Genomic DNA, 14790 nt, shown 5'->3' with positions numbered 1-14790 from the left:
GGCGGCGGCTACGGTGGAGCCCGGTCCAAGGAGCCCACCCGACGACTGGAGGCGCACCCGGAAGAGAGGCAGAGCGGCGAACCAGCGGACGGCGGAGGCTACGGGGGAGCCCGGTTCCGAGAGGCCACCAGAGGGATGACATTCCACCCTCCCACCCTGCCAATGAGATGACCTACTGGCGAGGGGACCCAGCGAGAGACGACAACGACACCGCCAGACGCCTGGAGCCGATCCGACCCGCACCAGCCCCCACGCAGCACGCTGCAAGGCCCAGATGTGACCTGGAGCCAGGCCAGAATGGCAGCCAAGGACTTTGGCATAAAGTTTGACAGGGACCCCTCGAAACTCTCCTTTTTCCTAACAAATGCGAGGTACTACCTCGAAGAATGGGGTCCCTGTTTCAGGACTGAACGGGGCAAAGTCAATGCCCTCGCCATAAAGCTAAAAGGTCGGGCCGCCGATTGGTACGTCCAATTGTGCCAATCAGGCGCAAACACATCCAAATGGCATACGGAGGAACCCCCGCCCCCACCCACCATGATAGACAACCAACAACATTTTGAAGTACAAGAGATACTGGACTCAAGAAAGCAAAGAGGCAAGCTGCAATACCTCGTCAAGTGGAAACATTTCCCACACCCAGAGTGGGTCCAGGCACAACATGTCAGGGCAAGACAACTAACCAGACATTTCCACGAGGCATACCCAGAGAAACCAGCACCCTAAAAGACATCTTCGGGGGCCAGCATGTCATGACCCCGTTGCAAGGCACAAAGAGCCTCACAACGTGGATCATGATCATTAAGGAAAACTGGAAGGAGATAATTAAAACAGTGCTTAATCCAAGCACCCAAAGCACCCACACCCATGGACTCATTTACATCTGAAAAGGGCTTCAGATAAGCAGCGATAAGCCGCACCTGGTGCCCTGGAGGACACACCGGAACCAAGAGGACAAGGAAAGACACCGGGAAAACGCCCACACAGCCATCAAGGAGCCCATCAAGAGGGATTGGGGACAATGAAGGGTGGAGGAGCACGGGACCCCGCAAGAGGGTATAAACAGGGCGCCTCACCACCGCACCCCCGTTCCCGTTTTTCGTTCTGTCAGCCACCATTCCAATAAACCGGAAATCCTTAATACCCATTAAGTGAGTCCGTGCCTTATTGCGAAGCGAGACTGACCCTGACAGGTGGAGGAAAGATCAATGCTGAGATGCATTGGAGTAACAGTGAAAAAGCAGAGAGGGAAATCTGAGGATAAAGCACAAGGAAGAAGGGAAAATAGAGGAAGATTCGTCCTTTTCTAACACCCAAGATGGTCATGAGTAAACCAAGAGAAAATGAGAAGAAGCTTTTCTTCCTAATGCTACAGCAACAGAAATACAACCAAGCAGAGTAAAAGTCTTAGAAACAAAACATTATCATAATACTGTTGCAGACCTAGGAAGCCCTTTAAACCAACAGCAACCATCCTCACCACTGCTGAAGGTATGACACCTTTAAGGTCTATTGAGTGACTTTCATTGGTCCTTCTGGAGCCAAGACACCTTCAGTGTCTGTAGCTACTCTGCAGTCTTTAATTCTGTCTGCATGCTAAGCAGACCTTTAACGAAAGAAGTGAGAACTGTGCACCAGGGCAGAAGCTGGGGATTTTAGGGCTGCTAGATCTGTAAACCCATTGGATGGAAGCAAAGAGAAACAGGAAACTCTAGCTAGATCTAGTAGTGGATTTGGGAGGTAATTGCTGAGTGTGGAGAGCCAGTATCACAAAACCCATAAATGCAGACTTCCTGTATTATGTTAAAGTAACAGCCCTGCTAGATCAGGCAAACGGGGGGCAGGGAGGAAGATGATATCCTCTTAGGCTGTTGCTCATTAGAAACTGGTATTTATCTCACTTTTGATTCAGGAGAGCTGTAGAGCTACCAATTTTTTTTCTGAGGCTCACTGAAAGCAATCAAAATTGGTGCCTGTCCTCATAGTACCACCATCACAATCTTGTGGCCGTGAGTTCCTTCATTCAACGATGTGTTATGTCATACAAAAATGCAATATATTACTGAAAAATCAAGTGGATGCAAGTACCTGCAAAAAAATATGAACACGTTCTTGTGCAAGATTTGCTTTTTGCCAGATTCACATATTTTTATCAAAATAGGCCAAAGGAACTTACGGTTGGGGAACTCAGAGGGAACCAAAATGGGGAAGTTCAGCAAGAACTAATTCTGGGAGCTGATCAGCTGTTTTCTCTAGTGCCTAAGCAAACTCTCATTTTGAGTCTACAGACTCAGCCTTCTCCAACTAGTGGTAGCACTGTAGCTCCCAGAATTCTTAGCCAGAGGGGCCCCTGAGAATTCTGGGCATCTCAATCTCTGTGTGACTGGAGAGCTCTCCATTGTGGAAGCTTCTAAGAAACGCATTGCTTCTTTGCTGACCTACCTGATAGATCATAGTATTACAGCTAGTTCCTTGCTAAAACCCAGCTCTTTTGATTTGTGGCCACAGCCTGAACATGAAGCCTTCCTTCAGGCACAGACTAGACTCTACCATTGAGTTACAACCATGATTTCTAAAGACAGCAAATTCTAATGTGTGCTGAGAACACTTTTGCTAAAGAACTGCAATTCATTTGGATTTTTTAAAATTGGATGAAGCAGCCAGCAGGGCAGAAACAATACTCAAAGTGTTTCTCAACCTTGGGGACTTGGCTGGCTGGGGAATTCTGGGAGTTGACATCCATATATCTTAAAGTTCCCAAGGTTGAGAAACAGCCTAAGGCAAAGCAACTAGGAGAGACAGGAGTGGGTGGATAAATGGATTAAATACTGTTTGTGCTTACTTTAAGACATTAGTTTACAGTGGGGAAAATAGATGAAAATAATGGAAAATGCTCCAGTATTGGCTGATATAAGGAATTATCTTGAGCCATACTTGCCTTCTCACCTCTGCCAGATGGCTTGGATTATCTTAAGAGGTTCTCCATACCTCACAAGGAAGCAACATGGCACCACCTCACATCCTGTGTCTAGTGCTTCCATTAGCTGGAAGAGGCTTCAACGCATGCAGTGTGCCCATGGAAGGTGACAATGAAGTGAAGTAACATGGCTGCTCTGCTTCCATCTTAGAAGCAGGAACAAGCATCTGCTTTGAGGGGGTGCATCAATCACAGCATCATGGAATCCCACCATCACAGCTTTGCTGGAGAACACAAGAATATTCAATTCAAAGACAACAATATTTTATTGTCTTGCTTCTCTGGCTGGATGGCTTACCAGATGTGATCTGGATTATCCTTGGCATTCTGTCCTAATAGCTGTGCATTAACGGTTGCCTTAAAAGTAATTTAATTAACCAAACAATTCTTAAGTGCTAGGCCGTTGCTAGTGCTGCTGTTTCAGACAACAATGCACTCTAGCATCAAGGTCCAAGTCTCTTGTTGCTATGAAGCTACAGACCCATCAACCAGCATCATCTCAAAGACTCAAATGCCCCACATGAGTCATTTTACCAATAGAAAGGTCTTAGAGCAGTGATTTTGTGACAGTACTCATGCCACATGCTGGTTTATTTTTGCCTAAGGTTTTACCTTCTGTCTTGAATCAATGGTTACTTGAACATATTATCCTGACATCTCTGCAGCTTCTTTAGGAACTGTGTGAGCCACAGAAATGCCATGTTTTGATTCTGCAGTGTGACCTAGATTGACACTGGAATTTTTAAACAGGCAAATAGAACGGAATGCAGAGAGAGGAGACCAGCTTGCCAGCTGCTGTTCTCTGCAGCAAAAGAGTTTTTCTCTTCTTGCATTTCTAAGAAGGTCAGGCCATCTAAGGTGACTTCTTCTCCAAGTGAGATTGTTTGCATATCACAATTCCGCTCCTCTGCAGTATCCTGAGGAACTTCTGCTTTGGATAGTGATGTAATAGTACGGAAGAGGACAGATTAGACAGATTGTGGAATATGTTTATTACATTAGGAGAACGGGTCAGGGGAGTCAGGAATGACTCAGATGCAAACACACAGACACACGCAAATTCTCCTAATGTAGCATGTTGAATGAACCCAGCCAGCCTGGGCCTGTGATGTGCAGCCCTTGAAAAACTGCATGTATCCCAGATTCTCTTCAGCAAAGGATCATTACCTTGTTGTGGTGCTGAAGCTTGAGCACCTCAGTGATGCCATGAGCTAAACCGTGAAGGGCCACCCAAGACGGGAAGGTCATGACAGAGAGGTCAGACTAAATGCGATCCCTGGGGAAGGTAATGGCAACCCACCCCAGTATTCTTGCCGTGAAAACTAAATGGATCAGTACAACCAGAGATATGTCGGTATACCATCGGAAGATGAGACCCCCAGGTCGGCTTTATACATGGACTTCACCAGATGGACAACACCGAAATCAGATTGACTACATCCTTTACAGCCAAAGGTGGCGGACATCTATACAGTCGGTAAAAACAAGACCTGGAGCTGACTGTAGTTCAGATCACGAACTTCTTCTTGCACAGTTTAGGATCAGACTAAGGAGATTAGGGAAAACCCACAGATCAGCTAGATATGAGCTCACTAATATTCCTAAGGAATATGCAGTGGAGGTGAAGAATAGATTTAAGGGACTGGACTTAGTAGATAGGGTCCCGGAAGAACTATGGACAGAAGTTCGCAACATTGTTCAGGAGGCGGCAACAAAATACATCCCAAAGAAAGAGAAAACCAAGAAGGCAAAATGGCTGTCTGCTGAGACACTAGAAGTAGCCCAAGAAAGAAGGAAAGCAAAAGGCAACAGTGATAGGGGGAGAGATGCCCAATCCCAGATTCTAAATGTTGTTATTGTTTATTCGTCCAGTTGCTTCTGACTCTTCATGACTTCATGGACCAGCACATGCCAGAGCTTCCTGTCAGTCGTCAACACCCCCAGCTCCCCCAGGGACGAGTCCGTCACCTCTAGAATATCATCCATCCACCTTGCCCTTGGTCGGCCCCTCTTCCTTTTGCCTTCCACTCTCCCTAGCATCAGCACCTTCTCCAGGGTGTCCTGTCTTCTCATTATGTGGCCAAAGTACTTCAGTTTTGCCTTTAATATCATTCCCTCAAGTGAGCAGTCTGGCTTTATTTCCTGGAGTATGGACTGGTTTGATCTTCTTGCAGTCCAAGGCACTCTCAGAATTTTCCTCCAACACCACAGTTCCAAAGCATCTATCTTCCTTCTCTCAGCCTTCCTTATGGCCCAGCTCTCACAGCCATATGTCACTACTGGGAACACCATTGCTTTAACTATGCGGACCTTTGTTGTCAGTGTGATGTCTCTGCTCGTAACTATTTTATCGAGATTTGTCATTGCTCTCCTCCCAAGGATTAAGCATCTTCTGATTTCCTGGCTGCAGTCAGCATCTGCAGTAATCTTTGCACCTAGAAATACAAAGTCTTTCACTGCCTCTACGTTTTCTCCCTCTATTTGCCAGTTATCAATCAAGCTGGTTGCCATAATCTTGGTTTTTTTTTTAGGTTTAACTGCAAGCCAGCTTTTGCACTTTCTTCTTTCACCTTCATCATAAGGCTCCTCAGTTCCTCTTCGCTTTCAGCTATCAAAGTGGTATCATCTGCATATCTGAGATTGTTTCTTCCAGCGATTTTAACCCCAGCCTTGGATTCATCAAGCCCAGCATGTCGCATGATGTGTTCTGCATACAAGTTGAATAAGTAGGGTGAGAGTATACAGCCCTGCCGTACTCCTTTCCCAATCTTAAACCAATCCGTTGTTCCGTGGTCTGTTCTTACTGTTGCTACTTGGTCGTTATACAGATTCCTCAGGAGGCAGACAAGATGACTTGGTATCCCCATACCACTAAGAACTTGCCACAGTTTGTTATGGTCCACACAGTCAAAGGCTTTAGAATTGTCAATAAAACAGGAATAGATGGTTTTCTGAAACTCCCTGGCTTTTTCCATTATCCAGCGGATATTGGCAATTTGGTCCCTAGTTCCTCTGCCTTTTCTAAACCCAGCTTGTACATCTGGCAATTCTTGCTCCATGAATTGCTGAAGTCTGCCTTGCAGGATCTTGAGCATTACCTTACTGGCATGTGAAATATGTGCCACTGTTCAATAGTTTGAACATTCTTTAGTGTTTCGCTTTTCTGGTATGGGGATATAAGTTGATTTTTTCCAGTCTGATGGCCATTCTTGTGTTTTCCAAATTTGCTGGCATATGTCATGCATCACCTTGACAGCATCATCTTGCAAGATTTTGAACAGTTCAGCTGGGATGCCGTCGTCTCCTGCTGCCTTGTTACTAGCAATGCTTCATTCAACCTCACTCTTCAGGATGTCTGGCTCTAGCTCACTGACCACACCATCAAAGCTATCCCCGATATTGTTATCCTTCCTATACAGGTCTTCTGTATATTCTTGCCATCTTTTCTTGATCTCTTCTTCTTCTGTTAGGTCCTTGCCATCTTTGTTTTTGATCATACCCATTTTTGCTTGGAATTTACCTCCGATGTTTCTAATTTTCTGGAAGAGGTCTCTTGTCCTTCCTATTCTAGTGTCTTCTTCCACTTCCACGCATTGCTTGTTTAAAAATAATTCCTTCTCTCTCCTGGCTAACCTCTGGAATTTTGCATTTAATTGGGCATATTTCCCCCTATCGCTGTTGCCTTTTGCTTTCTTTCTTTCTTGGGCTACTTCTAGTGTCTCAGCAGACAGCCATTTTGCCTTCTTGGTTTTCTCTTTCTTTGGGATGTGTTTTGTTGCCGCCTCCTGAACAATGTTGCGAACTTCTGTCCATAGTTCTTCCGGGACCCTATCTACCAAGTCCAGTCCCTTAAATCTATTCTTCACCTCCACTGCATATTCCTTAGGAATATTAGTGAGCTCATATCTAGCTAATCTGTGGGTCTTCCCTAATCTCTTTAGTCTGATCCTAAATTGTGCAAGAAGAAGTTCGTGATCGGAACTACAGTCAGCTCCACATCTTGTTTTTACCGATGGTTTAGATGTATAAATGTTATGGTAGTGAAATTTATCAGCTATTAATTCTCAGAGAAGGAAGACATGATTCTGTACAGTCTGGGTTCAATTCATTGTTTAAAAATGGAAACACAACATTGATAAAAATTGAAGGAAGTTATATAAATTTAATAGCCTGACATGTGCTATCCTTAAATAGACAGAGAGGGAGAGAGAAAGGGATTTAATTTCTGTGTTTTGCACTTTTTTTTTAGTTCCTAGTGATTTTTCCCTATTTCTTAGAGTTTTTTCTCCTTTGTTTTTGTCTCTGCTTTTTTCTATACAGTTTAGTATAGGTTTTTTTTTTCTCTCCCTCTCTTCAGCATATGGATTTTTTTAATGCGATGATAGGGTTTCTTTTTAAAGCAATATAGTTTTAATATAAAAGTAATATATATTGATATTTAGCTTATACATAATACCACGAACTACTGCGTTTTTAAAAAGGCATTTTAATTGTAATGTTTTTGAATAAAATAATAAAAAAATCTGACTTGTAGTCACCAGTTCAAAACACTAAAAATAAGTTAATGCAAGACAGAAATAATTGCTTATAGGCTTGAACTAAATCACAACTGTCTTTAAATCAAGATGCACATAGGACAAACTTCCAATGTTTAGGAATTTTCATAGGAAACATTGGTGTCATGAGTTCTGATGGTGAGCAGGAGGGGGCCTCTACCCAGGGGGGAAAACGCATGCGTAGTACGGAGGAGTTAAGCAGCCATTCAAAGAGACACAGATCAGACCCGCCTTGACTTTTGGGGTTTATCTGTCTGGGTTTTTCCCACGCTTCTTCAGTTTGTTAGGATTCTGTTAATGTAGCAGCAATAAACACTAGAGACCTACTCCTCGTCTCAGTGTGATTCCTGACTGTTAGGACAATTGGCCCCATTGCTTTCTAACCTGCTGCAGATCCTGCATTAATTCTATGGGTCCTTAATTCACTCTCGTAATAAGTTGTACTCTCATCAAGTAAAGTGCACTTCCCCTCTTTCTTAATCTACATTTTAATTGGGTAGACAGAGATGGCTAGAGAGCAGCTTTCTCTGGCCTGGCACTATTCTGATAAGGTATTGAATTACCATTACTATAAGCCCACAAACGAACTCATTTACTGTTCCATATTGTCCCTAAATCTGAACTGCTAAATCTCATCTGACACACTTCACGTGACAAGGGCCATGCAAGCAATTGTGGAGCCCTTGGTGCTCTCTGAGCTTGGTTGTTGGCTTGCAGAAATTTCATTACCCAACTAGGTAGCATCATCAGTGTGAGTGAGTGTGGGTTTAGGAGCTCAGAGAGCACCAAGAATAGTTCAACCCTCAGCTACATATATTCTCTTCTTTTGGAAAGAAGTAATTCCCATCTCAGCATAACCTTTATTAAGATTGCAATTCTCCCTGGGATGCATCAGGGCTCCCCTTCTGAGGTCTGGGAGAGAGCTTCAGTTTCGGAAGTGAAATTGATATCAAAAGCTTCTTCTGTACTCTCTGAGCCTCTGTCAGGGTCAGGCTCGCTTCGCAATAAGTCACAGACTCACTTAATGGGTATTAAGGATTTCTGGTTTATTGGAATGGTAGCTGACAGAACGAAAAACGGGAACGGGGGGTGTGGTGTGGAGGTGCCCCTTTTATACCCTCTCGTAGGGCCCCGGGCTCCTCCACCCTCTATTGTCCCAATCCCTCTTGATGGGACCCTTGGTTGCTGCCTGGGCGTTTTCCCGGTGTCTTCTCTTGTCCTCTCGATTCTGGTGTGTCCTCCAGGGCACCAGGTGCGGCTTATCTCTGCTCGTCCGATGTCCTTCTTTTCAGCTGCACATGGGTCCATGGGTGTGGGTGCTTTGGGTGCTTGTTTTAATCCCTGGTTTAACTATCTTCTTCCTCTATTCCTTGATGATCATGATCTACGTTGTGAGGCTCTTTGTGCCTTGCAACGAGGTCATGACAGCCTCCACACATCCATCTCTCTGATCTGAGAAAGAAGACACGAGAGGAAGAAGAGCTGTATTTCTTAGGTCCAACAGTCCTGGAACTGACATAGATAAATTCTATCTCACTATTAAAATGAGTCCCATTTCAAAGATGACTGGAAAAGGAGGAACAGCTGAAGATATCTCTGCTCCCCCCAATCCTACCAGAGCTAGCCAATTCAATATCCTCCAGAAGCTTGGGGCACTGGGTCCCATAGGCCCAGCAAAACACATCCAATGGCAAGGGACTATGGGAGTTGTAGTCCAAAGCTCTGAAGGACACAAAAATGCCTGGCCTTTGCAGTCTTTCACCATTTAGGGAATGTCAAAACCCCTGCATTGAGCACTGCAGGTATAAAATGCTATCATTATGCTCATCATATCATTTCTGCTGATCTAAGCACCTTTCCTCTTATTTAAGGATGGAGGCAGCTGGCTCTGTTGAGAAATATAGGACCTATGACCTCCCCTTGGCCAATCCTATGGCCACCCCCCCCCCATTTCCTCTTGTTTTCTTTCTATTACCATGTGAGAATTTATTCTCCTGAGATCCCTACCTATTTTGAATGAGTTGATAAAAGCAGAAATGATATGAATCATATCCTTTAAACTATCTGGAATAACAACATCTTCTGAGGTTGTCATATGTGTGCAAGTTCAGTTTTCATTGTGGCTACTAAACAACTACGTATTTTCTTTTATTATTTCAGGAACAAAACAAGCTACTTCTAATTTTCACTGACTACCACTGAAGGGCAGGGCTCACAGAATACACCGGGTTAAACTAAAATAGGATTTGGGGTATAATGGGAAACTCAGCTCTTAATGTAGTAGCATGTTCTGTGAACAGTGCCCTTATTTAGTAGGACCGCTTAAGAAATCCAGGCCACTTCCAGCAAAAAGTTGGAGTTTTTGTGGTTGTTTGGATCGTTGCAGCTTGGATGTGATGGCTCTGTCTTTAAGCTATAGTGTGATTTATTTGGACACACTAATGTTATGGAAACACAGGGTTGGCGTTTCCTTAATTCAGGTTTAGGGTTTAGCATGTTGGATGAATATAATCTGTGCAACACTTGAAGCTATCAGACATCAGCTTTTGGGGCTCATAGTCTTGAATTCTCTTTAGCTGTTGGTGTTTTTGCCCATCTGCTGAACTGGGACAAGTGCCTATTGAAAATGCGATTATCACATTTTGTCTTTAGAGAATGGGATTTTGAGCAGCATCCGTTTTTCAGGAAATGCTGTGGCTTCATTGACAGTGTTGGCACTTACAGATGCTTCGAGTTTAGCTCCTTCTGTTGAGATTCATCTGTCCAAATGACACATTATATGAATGGAGAATGGGGAAAGAATTTGTGATAAGCCATTGGAAACTCATTTATTAAAGCTCCCAAGATCTATTTCGCCAAAAAGTAAAGGCAAAAACCAAGAAAGGCATGAGAACTAGAATATTGGCTTTCTTCATTTCCATAAACTCTGGAGAGTGGAAGTGGGTTGTTTTTTTTGTGTGAGGGTGAGGTGCCATCATTACTCAAGGCAGTCATTAAAGAGATAAGTAAATGTTTGTTTAAACTTATTTGTCATCTCTTTTGCATAAAGCAAGATCAGCAAAGTCACACAGTGGGTACAAATAGGAGGGCAGATTAGTCTGGCAACCAAAGGAAAACATGAATGTACTGAAGAAATAAGAAAAATAGAAATTAAATTATTTTTGGTGATGGCAAAAAGGCTCATTTAGGGCTCCTCCTGTGTGCAAATTCCTTTTTGAATTAAGTTCGGCCTTTAAGAGCTGTGTGGTAATCAGTGGGCATTCATAGGTGCCAGAGAGCTTGCAAACATCACTTTTGGCATCTGCCAGGCCATCCTGCCTTGGTTCAATTCCATTCAAAAATTAGACACTAGCATGCTGCAAAACCCAATGCCAGCCTCATGCATGTTCCTGGAAGGCATTCTTTAAAAATTATGAGGTGCCAGCAACTGAATGTTTTACCTGGAAAAATGCCTAGAATAAGAAAAATGACAAGTGATAAACTGAGATGGCGAAGACCTTCCTTGAGAGCTACAGGAAGTACAGTATCTGCCTTCTGGCAAACAGGCATTTGGTACCTGGTCACACTTCTGGGTTTGCCATTTATGCTTATGACTTCCTCCCAGAATTCCAAGAGTCACCACCAGCACTGATTTAAATTAACATGCTTGCTTATGGCTTTGATTCTAATTACAGCGAGACCCCAAATCTTCAGTAACATTGAAGAGTTGCTGTTGTCAATATTTCTTTGATCTTTTCATAGTATGCTTTGAGCACAGGTAGTCCTTGCTTAACAACCATTTGTTTAGTGGCAGTTTGGACTTACAATAGTGCTGGGAAAAACAACTTGCGACCTCCCGCTTATGACCATCACAGCATCCCCCCAAGTCACATGACCACGATTTGGGCGCTTGGCAACAGGTTCGCATTTATGACCGCCGCAGCATCCCGTGGTCGTGTGATCTCCATTTTCGACCTTCCCGGCCAGCTTCTGGCGAGCAAAAGCAATGGGGTACCATGTGATTCATTTAACAGCTATGTGGTTTGCTTAATGATTGCCAAGGAAAGGTGTAAAATCAGGTCTGATTCACTTAATGCAACCAAAATTCCAGTCCCAATTGCGGTTGTTAAGCAAGAACTACCTGTAGTTGGTAAAGCATTAACTTACCATCTCACCCCTCTTCATTTTTTTTTTGGAACAGATTCCAGAATCTTCTTTGGTCCAGGAAAGCATTTGTGGACAGTGTTAAAGTCTACAACCAGAGCTACATCTATATGCCAGCCTTCTCAATGAAAGCAGGGACCGAACCTTCTCTCCGAGTGTACTACACCCTTGCTGATGTTGGAGCCAAGCAAACTGTGATCTTTGCCAATCCTAATTTCCTCCAGGACATTGGCAAGTTTTGGAAGAGCAAAGGAATTCATGGTAAACGGCTTTCCACAGGCCTCTTCTTGGTCAGTGCAGCTCTTGGTCTTTGTGAAGAAGTGACTATTTATGGTTTCTGGCCTTTTTCAGTGGACCTCCATGGGCGATATATTAGTCATCATTACTACGATAATGTCTTGCCAGATTCAGGTTTCCACGCCATGCCAGAGGAATTCTTACAGCTGTGGTTTCTCCATAAAAGAGGGGTCTTGCGAATGCAGCTGGAACATTGTGAGGAGTCTTGATTTTGCTCTCCAGGGTGGGAACTTTGTGCAATGGCAGCCGGTGCTTGCTTAACTCACCATCAGCATAAAGAACAAACCAGGAAATATTGCGGGGGGGAATGAAACAACCTTTTAACTAACGTGCATGGACTTCACCAATAACTTGAAGGTGAACTGAAGACCTAGATTTTATGGCAGTGATGTGTGAGCTGCCTGGTGAATATTATACTGCAAAATGGCAGAATTCAACTGTCCATTGGGAAGGTTCTTAAATAAGACTGAAGAGTGAGTTTACAAAGGGCTTTCAACAACAGTGTTGAATACTTCCTGTTGCTCAGATGTACAGCTGATTCCCAAAATATTGGGGGATGTTTTGTTCGCTTTTTTTTTTAATTTGTTCCCAAAGCTGGATTTTTTGAAAGGTGCCTGAGTTACCCATTCTCATTTCCTTCAAAATATATTGAAAGTGTAGCAGAAGGGGCCAATTTTCCCTTCTTCCCCTCCTCCTCCTCCTCCTTTTTAAGAAAACAGCAACTTATTTCGGTAGTGATATTCTATAAATCTTGTAGCATAAACTGGGCTTTTTAAAAAAAAAAATAGACAAATGTGAATGTTTTTAGCCAGATTTTTCTTATGAAACAGCTGTCCAGTGTCTTCCACATAGATCTGTGGAGGTGGAATGCATTTGTTTTCAGAAGGGTAAAGTCACTCCTGGTCATTTAAAGCCAATCCTATTTGAGCCTGCAAAGTGAAACTGGAAACAGTTCTGAGCTGGTGTTTTAATATCAAAATATTCAATCCATGCTCAACGATAAAGAAGAACCAACCTATTCCATAAGTTCTTTTTTATCTGGAGCCATTTCTCTGATGTCTGAAAGTTACATATTATCTTTGCAAATGAGGACTTCATCATACATTCCAGGACTTGTTAAATAAAGGACGATTGGGTTGTCCTTCTGGAAGCAGAAGTTTCAGCCCAAAGGCACGTGCTGCAACTTGCATCTTTCAGTCCCTGATATCTCCACTAATATGGACAGAACTGGTGAAACAGACTGGCTCCAGGTTGGCAAAGGAGTGTGACAAGGCTGTATTCTCTCCCCTTATTCATTCAACCCAGATGCTGAATATACATTAAGGAAATCTGTATTGGAGGAAGATGAGTGTGGTTTTAAAATTGGAGGAAGAAACCTTCTGCAGACATCTTGCATCCCCTTCCCCCAGAAGTGTCTGTAGGATCCAGCACTTCTGTCAAAACGACAAAAGCAGAATCATAACACAAGCTCTGTCCCTTTCACAAATGCAACATCGCAGCCCACGTACAAAAGGGGCACAGCTTGCCAATACTGCTGTTGTCGTTGGCCCACCCTTAATCTTCCCTGCAGATGCCTTTGTCCATGCATCATTGGGCTTTTAATCTTTGTACGCTGCCCAGAGTCACTGTTGCGAGATGGGCAGCCATAGAAATCATTTAAATAAATGAATAAATATGATGGCTATTACCCTAATAAATAAAAAAAATGAATACTGGAGGGTTTCTAACTGAAAAAAAAACTACTTGTTTTATTCATATGTCTTATTTATGCAGTTCTAATCAATACTGATCTGGGTGGTTGCCTAAAATGTGCTTCCTTTTTCTTAACTAAACCTGCATGAGTTTCTTATAAAAGAATAGTTTCAAACTGTATTTTTTGATGCCCCACTTATGTGTCGTAGTACAGGTAGTCCTTGCTTAACAACCATTTGTTTAGTGATAGTACAGACTTGCAATGGTACTGAAAAAAAACTGACTTGCGACCGGTCCTCACACTTATGACTGTTGCAGTGTCCCTGCAAGTCACATGATCACAATTTGGGGGCATGACAACTGGTTCACATTTATGACCATCGCAGCGTCCCTTGGTCACGAGATCCGTGATCGCCATTTTCAACCTTCCTGGCTGGCTTTTGGCAAGCAAAATCAATGGGGAATCATGTGATTTGCTTAACAACTGCATGGGTCGCTTAATGACTGCCGTGATTTGCTTAACGGCCACTGCAAAAACAGTTGTAAAATCAAGTTGGATTTGTTTAATGACTGCTTTGCTTGGCAACTGAAATTCCGATCCCAATTGTGGTCATTAAATGAGGACTACCTGTAAGGTGTGTCTAGAAATGGCCATTTCTCCAACGTGAATGGGACCATCTTTTTGGTAAGGCATAGCCTAACTTTTAACAATGATTAATGTAGCTTTTGCTTTTCCGAAAGTATCAAAAGTAATCAAAGACAAAACCGAAAAGACAATAATTTAAAGTGCCATGGGATTTTGCCAGTTTTGCTGAAACTGACAGATTTGCAACATCTCCAGCAGGGTTTTTTTCATTTTTAAGCCAAGCAATTAATCTAAGATGCATTTTTAGTAAATTAAAAATTGATGAAACCCATTAATCAAAAGTAGGTGTTTCAATATTTATTGGAACTTAACATTTTACTTCAATATAAATATATATATATATATATATATATATATATATATGTAATTTGTGTTTTATTTATTTGATATTTAACAGTTGAGAAACGGATGTGAATGCTTGAGAATATTTGAACAATTGACAGCTCACCAGGATCTATGCCTGCTGTCTGGCAAAATCA

The 14790-nt window shown here is 42.9% G+C and overlaps 1 protein-coding gene across 1 annotated transcript in view; it reads left to right on the top strand.

Annotated features, from left to right (window-relative positions):
• The window catches only part of ST8SIA1 (ST8 alpha-N-acetyl-neuraminide alpha-2,8-sialyltransferase 1), a 90136-nt gene extending 77915 nt beyond the window's left edge, over positions 1 to 12221 (top strand). Inside the window, exon 5 of the mRNA XM_063308690.1 lies at positions 11714 to 12221. Within this exon, the coding sequence (XP_063164760.1) occupies positions 11714 to 12182 (469 nt within the window). The 3' untranslated portion in view covers positions 12183 to 12221. The remainder of the gene's footprint in view (positions 1 to 11713) is intronic.
• The last annotated feature ends 2569 nt before the right edge of the window (positions 12222 to 14790 follow it).

This window comes from Candoia aspera, chromosome 7, assembly GCF_035149785.1.
Source record: "Candoia aspera isolate rCanAsp1 chromosome 7, rCanAsp1.hap2, whole genome shotgun sequence".
Lineage (NCBI taxonomy): Eukaryota > Metazoa > Chordata > Lepidosauria > Squamata > Boidae > Candoia > Candoia aspera.
Note: the sequence above shows the minus strand (reverse complement) of the source record. Positions and strands in the feature narration are given on the sequence as shown.